The sequence below is a fragment of the Suricata suricatta genome, chromosome 7 (assembly GCF_006229205.1).
Source record: "Suricata suricatta isolate VVHF042 chromosome 7, meerkat_22Aug2017_6uvM2_HiC, whole genome shotgun sequence".
In the NCBI taxonomy this organism is placed as follows: Eukaryota; Metazoa; Chordata; class Mammalia; order Carnivora; family Herpestidae; genus Suricata; species Suricata suricatta.
Window position 1 is genome coordinate 39,919,505 of NC_043706.1, and position 16,323 is coordinate 39,935,827.

The 16,323-nt window shown below is 48.5% G+C and overlaps 1 protein-coding gene across 5 annotated transcripts in view; it reads left to right on the plus strand.

Annotated features, from left to right (window-relative positions):
* Positions 1–16,001, plus strand: part of CUL9 (cullin 9) — a 30,838-nt gene extending 14,837 nt beyond the window's left edge. For 2 of the 5 annotated variants that reach the window (XM_029943336.1, XM_029943337.1), the window contains exons 15-32: positions 56–146; positions 248–419; positions 1,813–1,918; positions 2,152–2,247; positions 2,491–2,666; positions 2,937–3,070; positions 3,426–3,605; positions 3,789–3,898; positions 4,005–4,187; positions 4,319–4,479; positions 4,684–4,912; positions 5,007–5,196; positions 11,358–11,503; positions 11,639–11,768; positions 11,912–12,111; positions 12,540–12,790; positions 13,761–14,106; positions 15,805–16,001. In XM_029943336.1, coding sequence (XP_029799196.1) covers positions 56–146; positions 248–419; positions 1,813–1,918; positions 2,152–2,247; positions 2,491–2,666; positions 2,937–3,070; positions 3,426–3,605; positions 3,789–3,898; positions 4,005–4,187; positions 4,319–4,479; positions 4,684–4,912; positions 5,007–5,196; positions 11,358–11,503; positions 11,639–11,768; positions 11,912–12,111; positions 12,540–12,790; positions 13,761–14,106; positions 15,805–15,915 — 3,012 coding nt within the window. In that variant the 3' untranslated portion in view covers positions 15,916–16,001. Of the gene's footprint in view, positions 1–55; positions 147–247; positions 420–1,812; positions 1,919–2,151; positions 2,248–2,490; positions 2,667–2,936; positions 3,071–3,425; positions 3,606–3,788; positions 3,899–4,004; positions 4,188–4,318; positions 4,480–4,683; positions 4,913–5,006; positions 5,197–11,357; positions 11,504–11,638; positions 11,769–11,911; positions 12,112–12,539; positions 12,791–13,760; positions 14,775–14,890; positions 15,779–15,804 lie in introns of those variants that run through there. The other 3 variants (XM_029943339.1, XM_029943338.1, XM_029943340.1) reach the window with 3 other exon arrangements.
* Positions 16,002–16,323: the final 322 nt, after the last annotated feature.

Consider the following 16,323-nt stretch of genomic DNA (forward strand, 5'->3'; position numbering starts at 1 on the left):
CCTTCATGTCCCTCCCTGCTCCCCGTGCCCCTTCTCTCTGATGTTCCGGCTGCAGATGGTGTTGGGCCAGATCGAAGACCACAGACGAACCCACCGACCCATCAACATCCCCTTCTTCGACGTGTTCCTCCGGCATCTCTGCCAGGGTCTGTGCCCCAATCTGCTTTCTCCTGGATCCCACCCCAGTATTTCTTCTCTCTGTCCCTTTACTTTTTTCTCTCTCAACTAAATTCCCACTTGCCCCCAGGCTCCAGCGTGGAAGTGAAGGAGGACAAGTGCTGGGAGAAGGTGGAGGTGTCCTCCAACCCGCACCGGGCCAGCAAGCTGACGGACCGGAACCCCAAGACCTACTGGGAGTCCAACGGCAGCACCGGTTCCCACTACATCACCTTGCACATGCACCGTGGTGTTCTTGTTAGGTGTGAACATGCCCATGTGCACCCGTGGGTGTGCTCACACACAGGCATGGGGGGTACTCTGGTACACCTCAGCATACGTTGTCAAAGCACCCACCGACACACGACCCTGTCTATGACCCCTACGTGTGAGGGACACACTCAAGCCCATTTTGTGCAGTGAACAGACACACTGATCTGCTGCATTTCTTGTGCAGTGTAGACCTCCTCACTCCCTGAGCCTGGTGACGTGCTCTGCCCACAGTTACAGATGTCACCGCCCTGTGTGTGGTGTTGAGGGAGATTGGCAACTTCCTTATTCACTCTAACCCATGGTGCTGGTTTAATGTACACTCCGGGCCAGGCACTGGGCCAGGGTCTGGGGCCAGAAGGACAATAAAATATGGTACCGTCTTCAGGGAACTTATAGTCTTCTTGGGGAGCTAGGCTGGAGAATCAGTAAGAGTAAGAAAAACCAACATGTGCCCTGGACCCTGAGGCCAAGTGAGAGGTGGAGGGAGGCTTCTAGAAGGTGGGGCTAAGTGAGTAGAGCTTCAAAGTAGAAATCAGCTGTATAAAGAGGAAAGTGGGGAGTCTGGGCAGAGGGACAGCATTTGTGCAAAATGTTAGTAAGAAACACAGCGATGTGTGTGGGGGAAGCTTAAATGACCGCATTTGGCTGGAACGGAGGGTGTGTGTTGTGAAATGGCAGGAGACAGCCATCGTGAGCTAGAAGTTTGAGCTTTATTCTGAAGGATTTTAAGAAGAGAAGGGACAAAACAAGGTTTTTTGTTTTTTTTTTAAATTTAGAAAAGTCACTCTGGCAATCATGGGAGTTTGGGTTAGAGGCGGGAGGAAGAGTTGGAAGGCTTATGCGGTGGTCTAGTTGAGAAATGAATGTGTTCAGTCAGGCACAGGGATTGGGAATAGCGAGGGGCGGCAGACTTGGAGATCTCAAGGGGCCAAGTCTATAGGACATGCCATTGACATGAGGGAAGCCATAGTGACAGTGTTCTGGTAGATGGCGATTTTCTTTCCCAAGAGGGGTGATGGAAGAGAAGCAGGCTTCTGTGGTCAGATCATGGTTCCACTTGGGCTTGTTGGCTTAGAGGGCCTATGGGCTGTGACATGGGAAAAAATGTGTGTTGGGTACACGGTATGAAAGCTAAGTGGAGCCGTCTAGTGTAGACATGTGGATTTGGAATAGAGTATTAGTTTTTTGTTTGAAACTATTGTTTTAAATAAAGTCATTTTGAAGAAAAAAGCCCCTTTGGGGAGAGAGAAGAGCAGAGCAGCGTGTCTGAGGACACCGACATTTGAGGCGCAGAGGGACAGGAGTCTGAAGAGGAAGGGGTAAGTTGGAATCAGTTTGAACAAAGACCAGGGCCCCTGTTCTGATCGTTTTCTCTGCCCCCAGGCAGCTGACGTTGCTCGTGGCCAGTGAGGACTCAAGTTACATGCCAGCCAGAGTGGTGGTGTTTGGGGGTGACTGTGCCAGCTGCATCAACACTGAGCTCAACACGGTGGGGACCCTGGGGCCCTCCGTCACCTTGACCTTATTCCATATTCCTTCCCCCGGGCAGGAATTGCCTCATAAGTGGTGAGAGCAGAGTTCTGGAAGCGGATTCGTGTGGGTTCACGGGCTCAGAGCAGCAGTAAAGGGCACATACCATCACCAGACTTGGCTGCTGTCAACAGTCTGTCCAACCGCACTTCCAGAGGTGACAGTTCTCTCTCTCCTCCCCTGCCCTGTCAGGTGAACGTGATGCCCTCGGCCAGCAGGGTGGTCCTCCTGGAGAACCTGAACCGCTTCTGGCCTGTCATCCAGATCCGCATCAAGCGCTGCCAGCAGGTAGGGTGAGGGAAGAGGCTGGGCTGGGCATCACGAGGTAGTGCCCACAGGATAGCGTGTTCCCCAGCCAGGCTCAGGCCACACACCTGCTTGGGGATGGCCCAGAGACCTGTTAGTTCTAGAGATGCAAGAATGTCTCTCAAGTGCCTCCAAGGGAACTCAGGGCATGAGGCCTGGCTTTTTTTGGTAGTGCTTGGTGGCCAGGTGGCTTAGGTGACAGACAAGTGTGTGTGCATGTTACAGGGTGGCATCGACACCCGGGTTCGAGGTGTGGAGGTCCTTGGCCCAAAGCCCACTTTCTGGCCACTATTCCGGGAGCAGCTGTGTCGCCGAACCTGTCTCTTCTACACCATTCGGGCGCAAGCATGGAGCCGGGACATAGCGGAGGACCGCAGGCGCCTCCTCCAGCTCTGTCCCAGGTGGGTGGAGCAGGTAGTGGTCGGGGTTGCGGGGAGTGGGGAGACTTTAGTGGAACAGGAGGATGCTGCTAAGGAGTAAGTGGTGGGAGACTTCCACAGAAGTCTGAAAGGTAAAGAAGAAGCCAGGACAGGAGGGGAGGGTGAGCACAGGTGAGAAGCCACAAGCTGGTTAGGGGACCGAGCGTGGTGAGACTGGGAGCTGACTGCGCTTGAGCGGAGGCTCCGAGAACCTGTGCCTTCAATCCTTGACCACACACTCCTTGTTCCCAGACTGAACAGGGTTTTGCGCCACGAGCAGAATTTTGCTGATCGCTTCCTCCCTGACGATGAGGCTGCCCAAGCACTGGGCAAGACCTGCTGGGAGGCCCTGGTCAGCCCCCTGGTGCAGAACATCACCTCCCCCGGTAACCATGCCGACCCCTGGCCCCACTAACCAGTTCCTCGTAACTGTTCCCAGGGATCACCTGAGTTAATGCGCTTGGTTATCTTGGTCTCTTTCTCCCCGAAGGCCTGTCACCTCAGTGCTCCTCTCCTTCCTGCCCTAGGGACTGCTGGGTATTTCAGTCTTCTCCTCCACCCCACCCCCAACCTGTTAGCATACCCCCAGACTCCCACTGAAGTAAGCCTTGGTGAGGGGAGGGCTCAGCCTGGCTGCCCACCCTCTGAGGCTTTTTGTATAACTGGGCCTCTTCTCCCCACTTTCCCATCGTCTTTCCTCTCCTATTTCCCACCACCTGTTTCTGACGTGTCTTCTTTTAGATGCAGAAGGTATGAGCTCCCTGGGATGGCTGCTGGATCAGTACTTAGAGCAAAGGGAGAGCTCTCAGAACCCCCTGAGTCGAGCGGCATCCTTTGCCTCTCGAGTTCGTCGCCTTTGTCACTTGCTGGTGCATGTAGAGCCTCCGCCTGGCCCTTCTCCAGAGCCATCCACTCGGCCTAGTAAGTCCCAGCCATGGCCCGTTGAACTGCAAATCTGGCCAGTGGTGATACCTGGCTCCTTCCCTCTTGGATCCTACTCTTTCTGACTGCTCTGTGTGCGCCTTTCCAGGGTCAGTACCCAAGATCCCCAAGATTCACTCAGGGGCTGAGATGGAACCCTTCCTTTGCCCTCTGTCTCCACAGTCAGCAAGAACAGTAAGGGCCGGGATCGGAGCGCTGCGCCTTTACCAGTTCTTCTAAGCAGCAGCCTGAGAAACATAACCCAGTGCTGGCTGAGCGTGGTGCAGGAGCAGGCAAGTGGAAGGGAGCTGCAGTGGGGGCAGGGCGGGCTGCTCGGCTATTGCATATGGGCTGTTGCATAAACATTGCATTTTTATGCTATTTCTCCTCTCTTCTCAGGTCAGCAGGTTCCTGGCTGCAGCCTGGAGGGGCCCCGACTTCGTGCCTCGATACTGTAAACTCTATGAGCACTTGCAGAGAGCAGGTTTGGAGCTCTTTGGGCCTCGGGCAGCCTTCACGCTGGCTCTGCGCAGCGGCTTCTCCAGCGCATTGCTCCAGCAGTCCTTCCTCACCGCTGCTCACGTGAGTACCCCCAGCCTCCTGGTCACCGCTGCAGGCTGGCCTTTTTCTCTGCCTTTCACCTCCTTTCACTGACCACTCTCCTGCTCCACTCCTTCTTCACGGTTGGCCCGTGCCCTTTCCATTGCCCCCAGATAAGCGAGCAGTTTGCCAGGCACATCGACCAGCAGATCCAGGGCAGCCTGGTTGGTGGAGCCCCTGGAATGGAAATGCTGGGGCGGCTTCAGCGGCACCTAGAGCCCATCATGGTCCTTTCTGGCCTGGAGCTGGCTACTACTTTTGAGCACTTCTACCAGTGAGTGCAGGTCGGAGAGGTAGGGGAGGGGAGACCTGGAGTCTAGAGAGGGTGAAGATTGGAGTCTTGGAGAGAAGATGGTGGAGGAGGGACTAAGATACAGAGATGGCCATGGCACCGGTGGAAAGGGAGAAGGGAGGAAGGGGGGAGGCAGGGTGGAGTGCCCACACTGAGGCTCAGCCTGGCCCATGTGTGACACCGCAGGCACTACATGGCAGACCGTCTCCTGAGCTTGGGCTCGAGCTGGCTGGAGGGGGCCGTGCTGGAGCAGATCGGCCTCTGCTTCCCCAACCGCCTCCCCCAGCAGATGCTGCGGAGCCTGAGCACGTCTGAGGAGCTGCAGCGCCAGTTCCACCTCTTCCAGCTCCAGCGGCTCGACAAGCTGCTCTTGGAGCAGGAGAATGAGGAGGAACAGGGCCTGGAAGAAGAAGAGGTAAGAGCAAGGGAAATGAGAGGGAGAATAGGAGAGCAGAGGACTAGACCAAAGAAGGGAGCCCAAGAGCCCTTGAAATCCTTCTGTCTCTCAGGAGGAAGCAGAGGAAGAGGAGGCTGAGAAAGAACTATTTATTGAAGATTCAAGTCCAACAATTTCCATACTGGTCCTGTCACCTCGCTGCTGGCCGGTCTCCCCACTCTGCTACCTGTACCATCCCAGAAAGTGCCTTCCCACTGAATTCTGTGAAGCCCTTGACCGCTTCTCCAATTTCTACAGCCAGAGTGAGGAGATAGGGACAGGCAGCTGGAGATCGGGGTGAGATTTGGGGTGGCAGGAGACGAAGAGGAGTGGACCTGCGGACAGAAATGTGTAGATAGGAAGAAACATGGTCTCTAGGGACAGCAGTCTCCTAGGGAAAGGTGAAAAAATGGATTAGATCTTTATTAGTATCTCTCATCCTCTCATCATTGCCTTCACTTTTGTATGAATTTGTTCTGTTTTTCTGACTTCAAGTTGCATGCTTACTTAATTTTTAGTCTTTTCAGGCTTCTTTCCAAGTAAAAACTTTTAAGGCTATTCATTTCCCTCTCCATATTGCTTTAGCTGCATTCTGGAAGTTTTTTGGTTTCTGGATTTTTTTAGATTTGTTTTTATTGTAGTATTGTAGTATACTTAGTTTTCAGCATAGTACACAAATCTTAACTATGACTTAATAACTTGTATATAGGTATACACTCCCATAACCACCCCCAGATCATTTCCTGCACCCAAGAAGACTTATTCATGTGTGTCCCTTTCTAGTTAGTATCCTCTTTCAAGAGAAACGTTCAGCCTCCTATCACCATAGATTTCTGCCTATACTTGAGCATCATATAAATGAAATAATAGGGTATGTATTCTGCTGTGTCCAGTTTCCTTCCGTCAGCCTTGTATCTGTGAGAGCTATCCAGGCTGTCAGTTGTTATCATTACTTTTTTCTTTGTGTTACTGGTTCATTTCTGTTGTATGAATGTATTTACCCTTTCTGCTGTTGATGGACATTTTTGGATGTTGCCTAAGTTTTTATCATCTAATATAGTATGTAGTATTTAGTGGTTTTTAGTTCTAAGAATTTTCTAATTTCCATTATTATTTCTACTTTGGTCTATTCATTTTTAAAAGCATATTTTCAAATTCCCAAACCAGTTTTTCTTTGCTTAGTTGTTTTTTTGTTTTAAATTTTGATCCTCATTCCATTGTGGCTAAAGAACTTGATTTCTGTGATTCTGAATCTTTGCATTCAGTCGAGATTTCCTTTATGGCCTAGTAGATGGTCACATTTTGTAAATGTTCCATGTGTGATTAAGGAAAATGTGTGTTCTTCAGCTGCTGGCTATAAGCTTATTCATATTCCATTAAATTGACTGCTAATTACATTGCTGAAATCTTGCAAATCTTATTTTTGTCTGCTTGTTCTGAGAGAGGTATATTAAGATCTATCATGATAGTGAACTTTTTAACTTCTCACCAGGTCAGTTTTGCTATTTTTTTGCGCTCGCTCTCTCGCTCTCTCGCTCTCTCTCTCTCTCTCTCTTTTTAAGCAGGCTTCACCTCCAGCATGGAGCCCCACGTGGGGCATAAACTTATGACCTTGAGGTCAAGACTTGAGCTGAGGTCAAGAGTCAGATGCTTAACCAACTGAGCGACCCAGGCACCCCACTTTATATATTTTTTGCTTACATTATTAGATAAAAGTTTTAAATCATTTAACAGTGCTGTCCAGTAGAATTTTCTGCATTGATGGAAAAGTTCTTTTCTGTACTGTTTGGCCATTTGTGGCCATTGAAATGTAACTAGTACAACTAAGGAATTGAATGTTTAATTTATTTACTTTAGCCAGTTTAAAAAGCCACATGTGGCTACCATAATGGACTATGCGGGTTTAGAATCTTGATAGTTAATTAAACTTTTTTTTAAGTTTACTCATTTATTTTGAGAGAGAGAGAGAGAGAGAGAGAGAGAGAGAGAGCAGGGGAAGGGCCAAAAGAGAGGGAGAGAGAGATCCTTAGCAGGCTCCTTGCTGTCAGCGAGGAGCCTGATGCAGGACTCAATCCCATGAACCATGAGATCATGACCTGACCAAAATCAAGAGTTGGATGCTTAACTAACTGAGCCACTCAGGTGCCCCTCAACTTTATTATTATGAAATTACCTCCTTTCTTTCTAGTAAAGCTTTTTGTCTCAAAGGCTATTTTAAGCTGGTATTAATACTATACCAGCTTTCTTTGGTTAGTGATTTTCCAGAATATCTCTTTCTATCTTTTTACTTTTTAAAGAGGGATTGATCATTCTTTTAGGTTTCTTTTACTGTGGTGAAATATGAATAGTATAAAAATTTCCATTTTACCATATTTTAAGATTTTATTTTTTATTAAAAAAATTTTTTTTGTGTTTTTTATTTATTTTAGAGAGAGAGTGCTTGAGTGAGAGGGGGCAGAGAGGGAGACACAAAATCAGAAGCAGGCTGCAGGCTCTGAGCTGTCAGCACAGAGCCTGATGTGGGGCCTGAACCCACAAACTGTGAGATCATGACCTGAGCCAAAGTCAGACATTTGACCGACTGAGCCACCTAGGTGCCTCAAGATTTTATTTTTAAGTAATCCCTACACCCAATGTGGGGCTCAAACTCACAACCCCAAGATCAAGAGTGATATGCTCCACCAACTAAGCCAGCCTGGTTCCCTCCTCCATTTTAAACATTTTAGGTGGACAATTCAGTTATCCTTTTACTTAAAATTTTTAATTTAGAAATAACTTCAGATTTACAGAAAATAGTACAAAGAACACTCATATATTCTTTATCCATGTTAACCTTTTGTCAGCATTTTTCCCCATTTGCTTTTATCATTTGCTCTCTGTGTATATATACATTTATAAGACGTGTGTTTGTAGGTGCGCACACACACACACACACACACACACACACACCCTTTTTCCCCCCATACCACTGTGAATAAATTGCATTTATGCTGGCCCTTTGCCTCTAAATACTTTGATATATATTTCCTAAGAATCATGGTGGTCTCTTATATAATAATCATTCATTTATCATTTTCAAAAATTTAACATTGGTGTAATACTTTAATCTACCTTCCACATTCCAATTATGTCAATCAACTCTACAATGTCTTTTATTTTCTAGTCCAAGACAACATCCAGTCTAGGATCATCTATTATGTTTAGTCGTCATGTCCCTAGTCACCTTAATTTGGAACAATTCCTCAACCTTTCACAACATTGACACCTTTGGAGAATATGTCATTTAAAATTTTCTAGAGGCATCTGGGTGGCTGAGTTGTTTAAGTGTCTATCTCTTGATTTCAACTTAGGTCATGATCTCATGGTTTGTGAGATTGAGCCCCTGTCAGGCTCTGCACTGATAGCATGGAGCCTGCTAGGGATTCTCTGTCTCCCTCTCTCTCTGTCCCTCCGCTGATCACACACTCTGTCTCTGTCTCTCTCTCTCAAAATAAATTTTTTAAAAATAAAAATTTCTAAACTTTCTTTAAGTTTGTGTATTTCCTCATAATTAGATTCAAGTTATGCATTCTGGGCAGAATCCTAAGAAAGTGATAGTATGTACTTCTCCATATGTTTCACTTGGAAGCATACAGTTTTCATCTGCCTCTTTTTTGTGATATGAATATTGACAACCTAGTTAAGAGGTTGTTTGATTTCCCACTCTATAGTTAGTATTTTCTCCCTTGTGACTATTAATAAACAATCAGTTGGGGAGATACAAACCATGCCTATATTCTGCTCTCATCAGAATTTCCCCCAGTATCATTTACTTTTAACTTTGCCATACTTTTACTTTAGGCACGTGTCTTACAAATACCTAGAATTTGTTTCTTATTCAACCTAACAATCTCTCATTTTGAGTTGTCAATTTTATTAGCCTGTTTATAATGATTATGAGTAATGATATATTTGGCTTTTATTGCTAAGTTCTTACATTTTAGTTTACTCTTCTTATAATTTGAAAGTTTAGTTATTTCATGTAGATAGAAGAATCTATAAAATGTATATACAGTTAAAAGGTGAATAGTAAATTGAACACCTTTGCAGATATGTTTCTACCCTGGGTTTTTGTGCATTTTTTTCCCCTCTCTTCTTTTGTATTTTTTTAAATTCCTTTTTTGTGGCTACTGGTTTTGGAAGTCACACATTCTATTTCTGTAGTTGATCACCCTTATGTTTCTAACCTGTATGTTTGACTTGTGCCTGCGCAATAGAGGACCAGAGAAAACATTACCCCTAGCCCTCGCTCCCATCATACTCGTTACTGTTGTTTGATATTTTAGGATTATCTTTTATTCCCAAAAGTCAGTATTGTCTTATTCAGTTGGTGTGTAGATTTGTTATCAGGCTGGTTGTTTCCATCACTAATCCTTTTGCATCTTGATCCTTCTGAGTTCAATCTCCTCCCTAAGGTACATCCTTTAGAAGTCTCTTCATTGAGGGAGTATTGATGGGAAACTCTACCAGTTTATATTTGAGGATGGTTTACCTTCACCCTAATTGAAAGAAATGTTTATTATAATAACTTTCAGACACACACAAAAGTAGGCAGACTAGACTCCAGTGTGCCAGCATGGGTCGGCTCATGGCCAGCCTCGTTTCTCCTGTATTCCCACCCACTTTCCCCAGCTCTTAAATTTAAAAGATAAGGATTCTCTCTCTCTCTTTTTTTAAAGTTACCAATTAATTTTTTTTCAAAGTTTATTCATTTATTTTGAGAGAGAGAGAGAACAAGTGGGGGAACGGCAGAGAGAAAGGGAGAGAGAAAATCCCAAGCAGGCTCTGCCAGCACAGAGCCTGACAGGGGGCTCAAACCTATGAGCTGCGCCATGAGATCACGACCTGAGCCAAAATCAAGAGTCAGATGCTCAATCAACTGAGCCACCCAGGCGCCCCAGGGATTCTCTTTTTATTTTATTTTATTTATTTATTTATTTATTTTTTGCAAAAGCAAAGGGCTTTATTACGGGTTTAGGCTCGCCGGGGCCTAAACTCGGGCTCACAGACTTTACCAGCGTGGTGGATCCATGCTGAGAGCCAGGGATTCTCTTTTTAAAAGCAAAGGCACTAAAATGATCAAACTTTGAGAAATTAATAACAGTTCTTAATATTGAATGGTGAAATGTTCATATTCCTCCCATTTTCTCAAGTTTCCAAAATTAGTTTTTCTTTATTGAGAATCCAAAGAAAGCCCACTCCTTGCATTTGGTTGAGTTCTTTCTTCCGTTTCCATTAAGCTATCAGTTCTGCTTTCCTTTTTTTGCCCCCCTTGTTATTGTGGAGGGGACTGGATTATTTCCCATGTAGAGTTGTCTCCAGGCCAGATTTCGCTGACCGTATCCAGATGGTGTCCTCTAGTGTGTTCCTCTGTCTCTTTCATTTCCTGAAAACAGGTACTTTGATGTAGAAGTTTATTCCGACGTGGGTCTGATTTCTTGGGCAAGAACTCTTGGCAGGTCGTATTGTGTACTTCCACCAAGAGGTGTGTCCCATCTACCTGTCTCTGTGATGTGAACATGGATCCGTGAATTTTAGTGTTGCAAGCGTGATCTGTACATTATACATAGTTTCCTGTCCGCTTTCTGCTAGGCTGTCCTTCATTATGGCCTCGCTCTATCATTTCATTAAGAGTTACAAGCTAGCACATTCTAGTCTCGCCATTCCTTCTTCGTATCCGAGCTGGAATGTTTTCTCTGTAAAGAGAAACTTCCTCTCAGTGACTTTTTGGTTACCCTGAAGTACAGTGTCTACAGGAAAGGCTTGATTCTCTCCTCCTCCCCCCTTTTTTTAACTGATTTTCAAAACAATGTTCTCTAGCATCCTTCAAAGATAAACAGTGAGGTCTTTTTAAAAAAAGTCATTATGAACTTGTGGGTTTTAAGATATTTCACGTGTCTCCATCCAGCACAAGTGTTATTTTTTTTGATGTTCCAATTGTCCCATCTTTGGCCAGAGAGCACCTCTCTGACTGGCTTCTTTTGATATTCTCTGCCTCTGGCAGCATCCTTGCTTTCTAGTATGAGCGAATATCCAGGCTCATCTTGCCTGAGCTATGACATGGGGGGAGGGGGAGATGCAGCCTAGTGGGTCTTTAAAACTGTCACCTCCTTGAGGGCAAAACTCAGCTCTCTTCTCTCTGGTGTTTCTTCCATGAAGCCTGCTTGGCATAGGGCGAGTCACAGGGTGGGCTCCCAGATGCGTGTAGCTTGCCGAGGTGGCGGGGGAGGGCCACGGAGGAGGCTGAGCTCTGGAAAGTCACTTCTGTGGGACCCTCCTCCCCACACAGATTGGCAGGAACAAACTTGACTAATGGTACACCCTTGCCCCAGCCTCTAACCCCCTCGTTTCCCTTGCTCTTTATCTCTCCTTGGCACTTTCACAGGTCAGAATCATCCAGTCCTGGACGTGGGACCACATCGGCGCTTGCAGTGGACATGGCTGGGCCGGGCTGAGCTGCAGTTTGGGGACCAGACCCTGCACGTGTCCACCGTGCAGATGTGGCTGCTGTTGCATTTCAATCAGATGGAGGTGCCTCAGCTCCTTAGCCTCTCTCTGTCTTCTCTTCCCCTGTCACTGTCCCCCTCCTAAACTCTATTCCTTCTTCCATCCTGCCCCTCCACCCCCAATTCTCTACTCCTGACTGGCTCTGTTTCTCCTCACCAGGAGGTGTCTATAGAGGCCTTACTGAAGAATTCTGACCTCACGCCAGAGCTACTGCTCCAGGCACTTCTGCCTCTCACCTCTGAGAATGGGCTTCTGACCCAGCATGAGGGTCCGGACTTTCCACACAGGGGTAGGTCACTGGGGGCTGGTCTCTGCCTCTGCTCCCGGAGGGTGGGGTTCTCGTGGTGGGCGTGTGGTAGGGAGTGAGAATGGGGTTGCCCCCACTCACCTCTCCCTTCCCCTCCTCGGGTGCTGACTGGGAATGAGTTCCAGGTGTGCTGCGGCTTCGGGCACCTGAGCCCCAGCGCCGTGGGGAGGCCCTGTGGCTGTTACCTCCCCAGACATATCTGAATGTAGAGAAGGATGAAGGCCGAACTCTGGAACAGAAGAGGAACCTCTTGAGCTGTCTTACTGTCCGTATTCTCAAAGCCCACGGGGAAAAGGGCCTCCACATTGATCAGCTGGTTTGTCTGGTAGGCAAGGGGGGCCATGAAGTTAGGAGAGGGTGGGATGATGTGCAAGGTTGGGGATCATCACAAGGGAAGGCACAGAGTCTGTCAGTATGCGACCTCGGAGGGTGACATTCCCATCTGGGTCGTCTGTTCCTAACAGGGAAGGTTGTTAGACAGCAGGTAGAGACAAGACATGAGTGTCTACCATTCCAAGAGTTTGCATGATTAGGTCATTTAATCTGCACAACAGTCTAATGGAGGTGGTGATGGTGATGGTATTATTATCATTATTTACTCTTATTCTCATTTGACAGGTAAGAAAAGTAGAGCATGAGAGTTAGGAATGTATTCATAGTCACACAGCTAGTAAGTGAAAGAGCAGAGCACTGAACCCAGGCAGGGGGGACTCTGGGTAAACATGGCCTGCCTGTTCCTCTCCTCCCATCTAGGTGCTGGAGGCCTGGCAGAAGGGTCCAAATCCCCCAGGGAGCCTGGGCCGCGCTGTTGCAGGGGGCGTGGCCTGTACCAGCACAGATGTCCTTTCGTGCATCCTGCACCTCGTGGGCCAGGGCTACGTGGAACGGCGTGAGGACCGGCCCCAGATCCTGCTGTATGCCACCCCAGAGCCTACGGGGCCTTGCTGGGGTCAGGCGGAGGTCCCCTTCTGCAGCAGCCAGACCACCAAGACCTCTAAGCCTAGGTAGCTGTCTCCAGCCCTGTTCCCCTCCTGCAGGGAGGTCTTGGCTCCCAGGGACAGACAGCATTGCAGTGACACGGGAGTTTTAGTGCCAAGGCTCTTTTGTGGAAAAGCACTTCATTTCTGTCTTTGTGTAACCCCATTGTCCCCGCCTCTGTCATTTCTCCCGTTTTGCCAGTCCTCATTCCCCCTGCCAGCACTGTCACCCCCCTTCTTTGCCTTCCTAATCGGGGGCCCTGCCATCCCCATTCTTCTAGAGTCAGCTCTTAGGCCAGGGACCCAGACACATAGGCTTCTGTATAGAAGTCTCTCATTCTAAGCAAAAATACAATATCATACAACTGTGCATTGAGTGCTGACGACGCACTCTGCTCAACGAAATGTACGAACTGTAGTTTTCAAGACGACTGTTGTACAGAGGAGCTTGCCGTGGGATCCCCCTAAAGCTTAAGTCACCTCCAGCTCACTGGAAGTTGTTATGGCTCAACTTGTATGCCTGATGCCTACACTGTGTGCCAAGCAAGTTCTCTAGAGGGATCTTTCTCACTCGCATGCACGTCACCTGGGGATCTGAGTAGAATGCAGGTCCGGACTCAGTAGAGCTCCCCGTGGCACTAACGCCGCCGACCGTACTTTGAGTGGTAAGGCTGCAGACTCTCCTCAGACGTGTCGCTGGTGTTCTAGGTGGGGCTTACGGCGGGATTATCCCATCCACTGTGGGTCAGTTCGCATCCTGGTGCCTGCCTACCAGATTGCTGGAGCGTTAGAAGTCATCGTGACGGCCAGCCCCACGCAGCACTTACAAATGCTTCGTGGAAAGCAGCTCCGACAGTTGGCTTGGATGGCTACCCTTAGGCTGGTTAGGCAGTTGCAAGCAGGCACGCACAAGTAGGGAACTGGGGGCCATGGTGGGGTTCATTTAGTAGAAGAGCAGAGCAGGGATATTGATTGCTGAATCTCCTCTTCCCCTAAGCCCAGAAGCTGTGGCTGCCCTGGCGTCTCTCCAGCTGCCTGCAGGCCGCACCATGAGCCCTCAGGAGGTAGAAGGCTTGATGGAGCAGACGGTGCGGCAGGTGCAAGAGACGCTGAACCTAGAGCCAGATGTGGCTCAGCACCTTTTGGCTCATTGCCACTGGGGTGCTGAACAGCTGCTGCAGAGCTACAGTGATAACCCCGAGCCGCTGCTGCTGGCAGCTGGGCTGTGCGTCCCCCAGGCCCAGGTGGCCCCCGCACGCCCCGACCACTGCCCCGTGTGTGTCAGCCCCCTGGAGCCCGATGACGCCTTGCCCTGTCTCTGCTGCATGCACTACTGCTGTAAGGTGAGGCCCCGCCGGCCCTGCTCCCGCCCCTGGCTCTCAGCCTGACACAGTTCCTCGTGAGCTCTGGGCTTTGAGCCCAGCACTGCCATCTCCTAACCTGGGCAGGATCCGACAGGGCCCTTCGTCCCTCTGAAACTCGTTTTGTCCTCTGAAAGTGGCGCTGCGGCCACAACATTCTGAAGAGTGGTGGTTGTTTGGATCCAGTGAGATGTATCAGCGGCTCTAAAACTTCACTGGTAGCAAAGTTTTAATACGCGAATATGCTAATAATATGCTAAAGTGTGCGGGTGGCATATTGTAATCATTGGGAGCTTTTAACAAATCCTCATGCTCAGACTGTTAAATGGGAATCTCTGGAGGTGAAACCCAGGCATCTGGAGTTTTAAAAACTCAGGTGACTCCAGTGTTCAGCCAGGTTTGAGAACGATAGATAGATAGATAGGTAGGTAGCACATGCATATACATAAAACATACATCCAGGCACTTCATAAATGAGAAGTGTTACTACTTTGGTGATGACTATAGGTTTATGTTTCCTTTATCATCATTCAAGTCCCTTTATCTCAGAGCATCATTACTTAGCATATGTTCTCATTTAATAGAAAAATGAAAAGAACGGATGTAAATCAGAGAATAGCACAGAAGTCAAGGGAATTATGGGAAGCCAGGTCTTGCTACTGTACAGCTGAGCAGAGCAGGCTGTAGATGGGGGAGTGAGGCGGGGGAGAGGGGCCGAGGCGCAGGGGACCAGAGTGCTGAGTGTCCCATGTTCCCTGCCTCACAGCTCTTAGAACTGACGCCAAGCCCAAACACATCAACTTAACAGGATGAGCACGCTTGTTGCCATGAATCTAGCTGCCTCTCCCAACAGCGTCTCCCCAGGGTGGGTGATCTGGGACGTGTGCACTGGCATGCGTGTGTATGTGTACTTTTTCTCCTTCCCTTTTGCTCTGCTTCAAGTTACCCCTCTCACACGGTTGCCTGTGTTCCCTTTTCCCTGGTTCTTAATGATTTCCTTCCCACTTTCACTTTTTCATTTAACTAATACTTGTCATGAACTCACTATGCACACAGCACTGGGTGCTGTATGAGCGGGTGGGGAAATCCAAGCCAGAAATGACCCAAGAGCTAATAATATCAGCGGCTAATATTTGGGGGGGATGCATCCTGGGCCGTTCCGCTGTTATATATGCATTAGCTTGCTTAATTCCCTTGAGAGTTGCATGAGGTAGGTATTTTTACTGTCCCCATTTTGCTGGCGACAGATGGAGGTGCCTGGAGGAGAAGTCACCTGCCCCAGGATTTGGACTTTGGTAGTCTTGCTCCAGGGCCCTCCCTCATGTTCTTGAGACAAGTGAGGGGACGGAAATACAACAGGGTCATGTCATAGGAAGTGACGGAGGTGAGGAGTCGGGGGAGAGTACCTGTCAGGGACTTTAGATTGGGGAGGCCAGGGAAGGCTGTCCTTGAAGAGGTGACTATCTGGGGGAAGAGTGTGGCCGACAGGGCACAGCAATTGCAAAGAAGCTGAGCCTGGTGGCTAAAGCACAGTGACATGGTGGGACAGTGGAAAGAAAGATTTGGGAAGGAGATGGGCCCAGTTGGGTTGGGATTGGCAGACAGTGGGCTCGACTTTATGGAAAACTGCGGTGGGGTTAAGCAGAGGAGTAATGGAATCTGATTTACATTTTTGAAAAGATCACTGTGTGTCGAAGAAAGACTTGGGCAGATCAAGCATGGAAACAAGGACACCCGTTGGGATACTGTTGTACAGAAGCAGGAAGTGGTGGGTGTTTGGCCCAGCATTAGCAGCGAAGAGAGAGGGGGACGGATTGGGGCACATCAGGAGGCAGAGCTAACAGGGCGTGGTGGAGCCGATGTGGGGGCTTAGGACAGAGGAATCAGGTGATTCCTGGGTTTCTGACCTGAGCATCTGGGTGGATGAGATGTGTCATCTACTGAATTGAGCAAGATGTGGGGGCTGGGGCGGGGTATGGAGGGGCAGGGTCTGGAGGGGAAATTCAGTCTGTTCTGACCACATGAACTTTGAGCTTCTTGTTGGACACCTGTGTGGGACTAGACAGGGCAATTTGGAATTAAGTGGAGAGGCCTGGCTGGCATCCCGCAGAGAGAGAGAGAGAGAGAGAGAGAGAAGCAGGCCCAGAGTTCTGAGCTGTACAGATCCCCCGTAGAGATGGAGTGACAGGGAGACAGAAA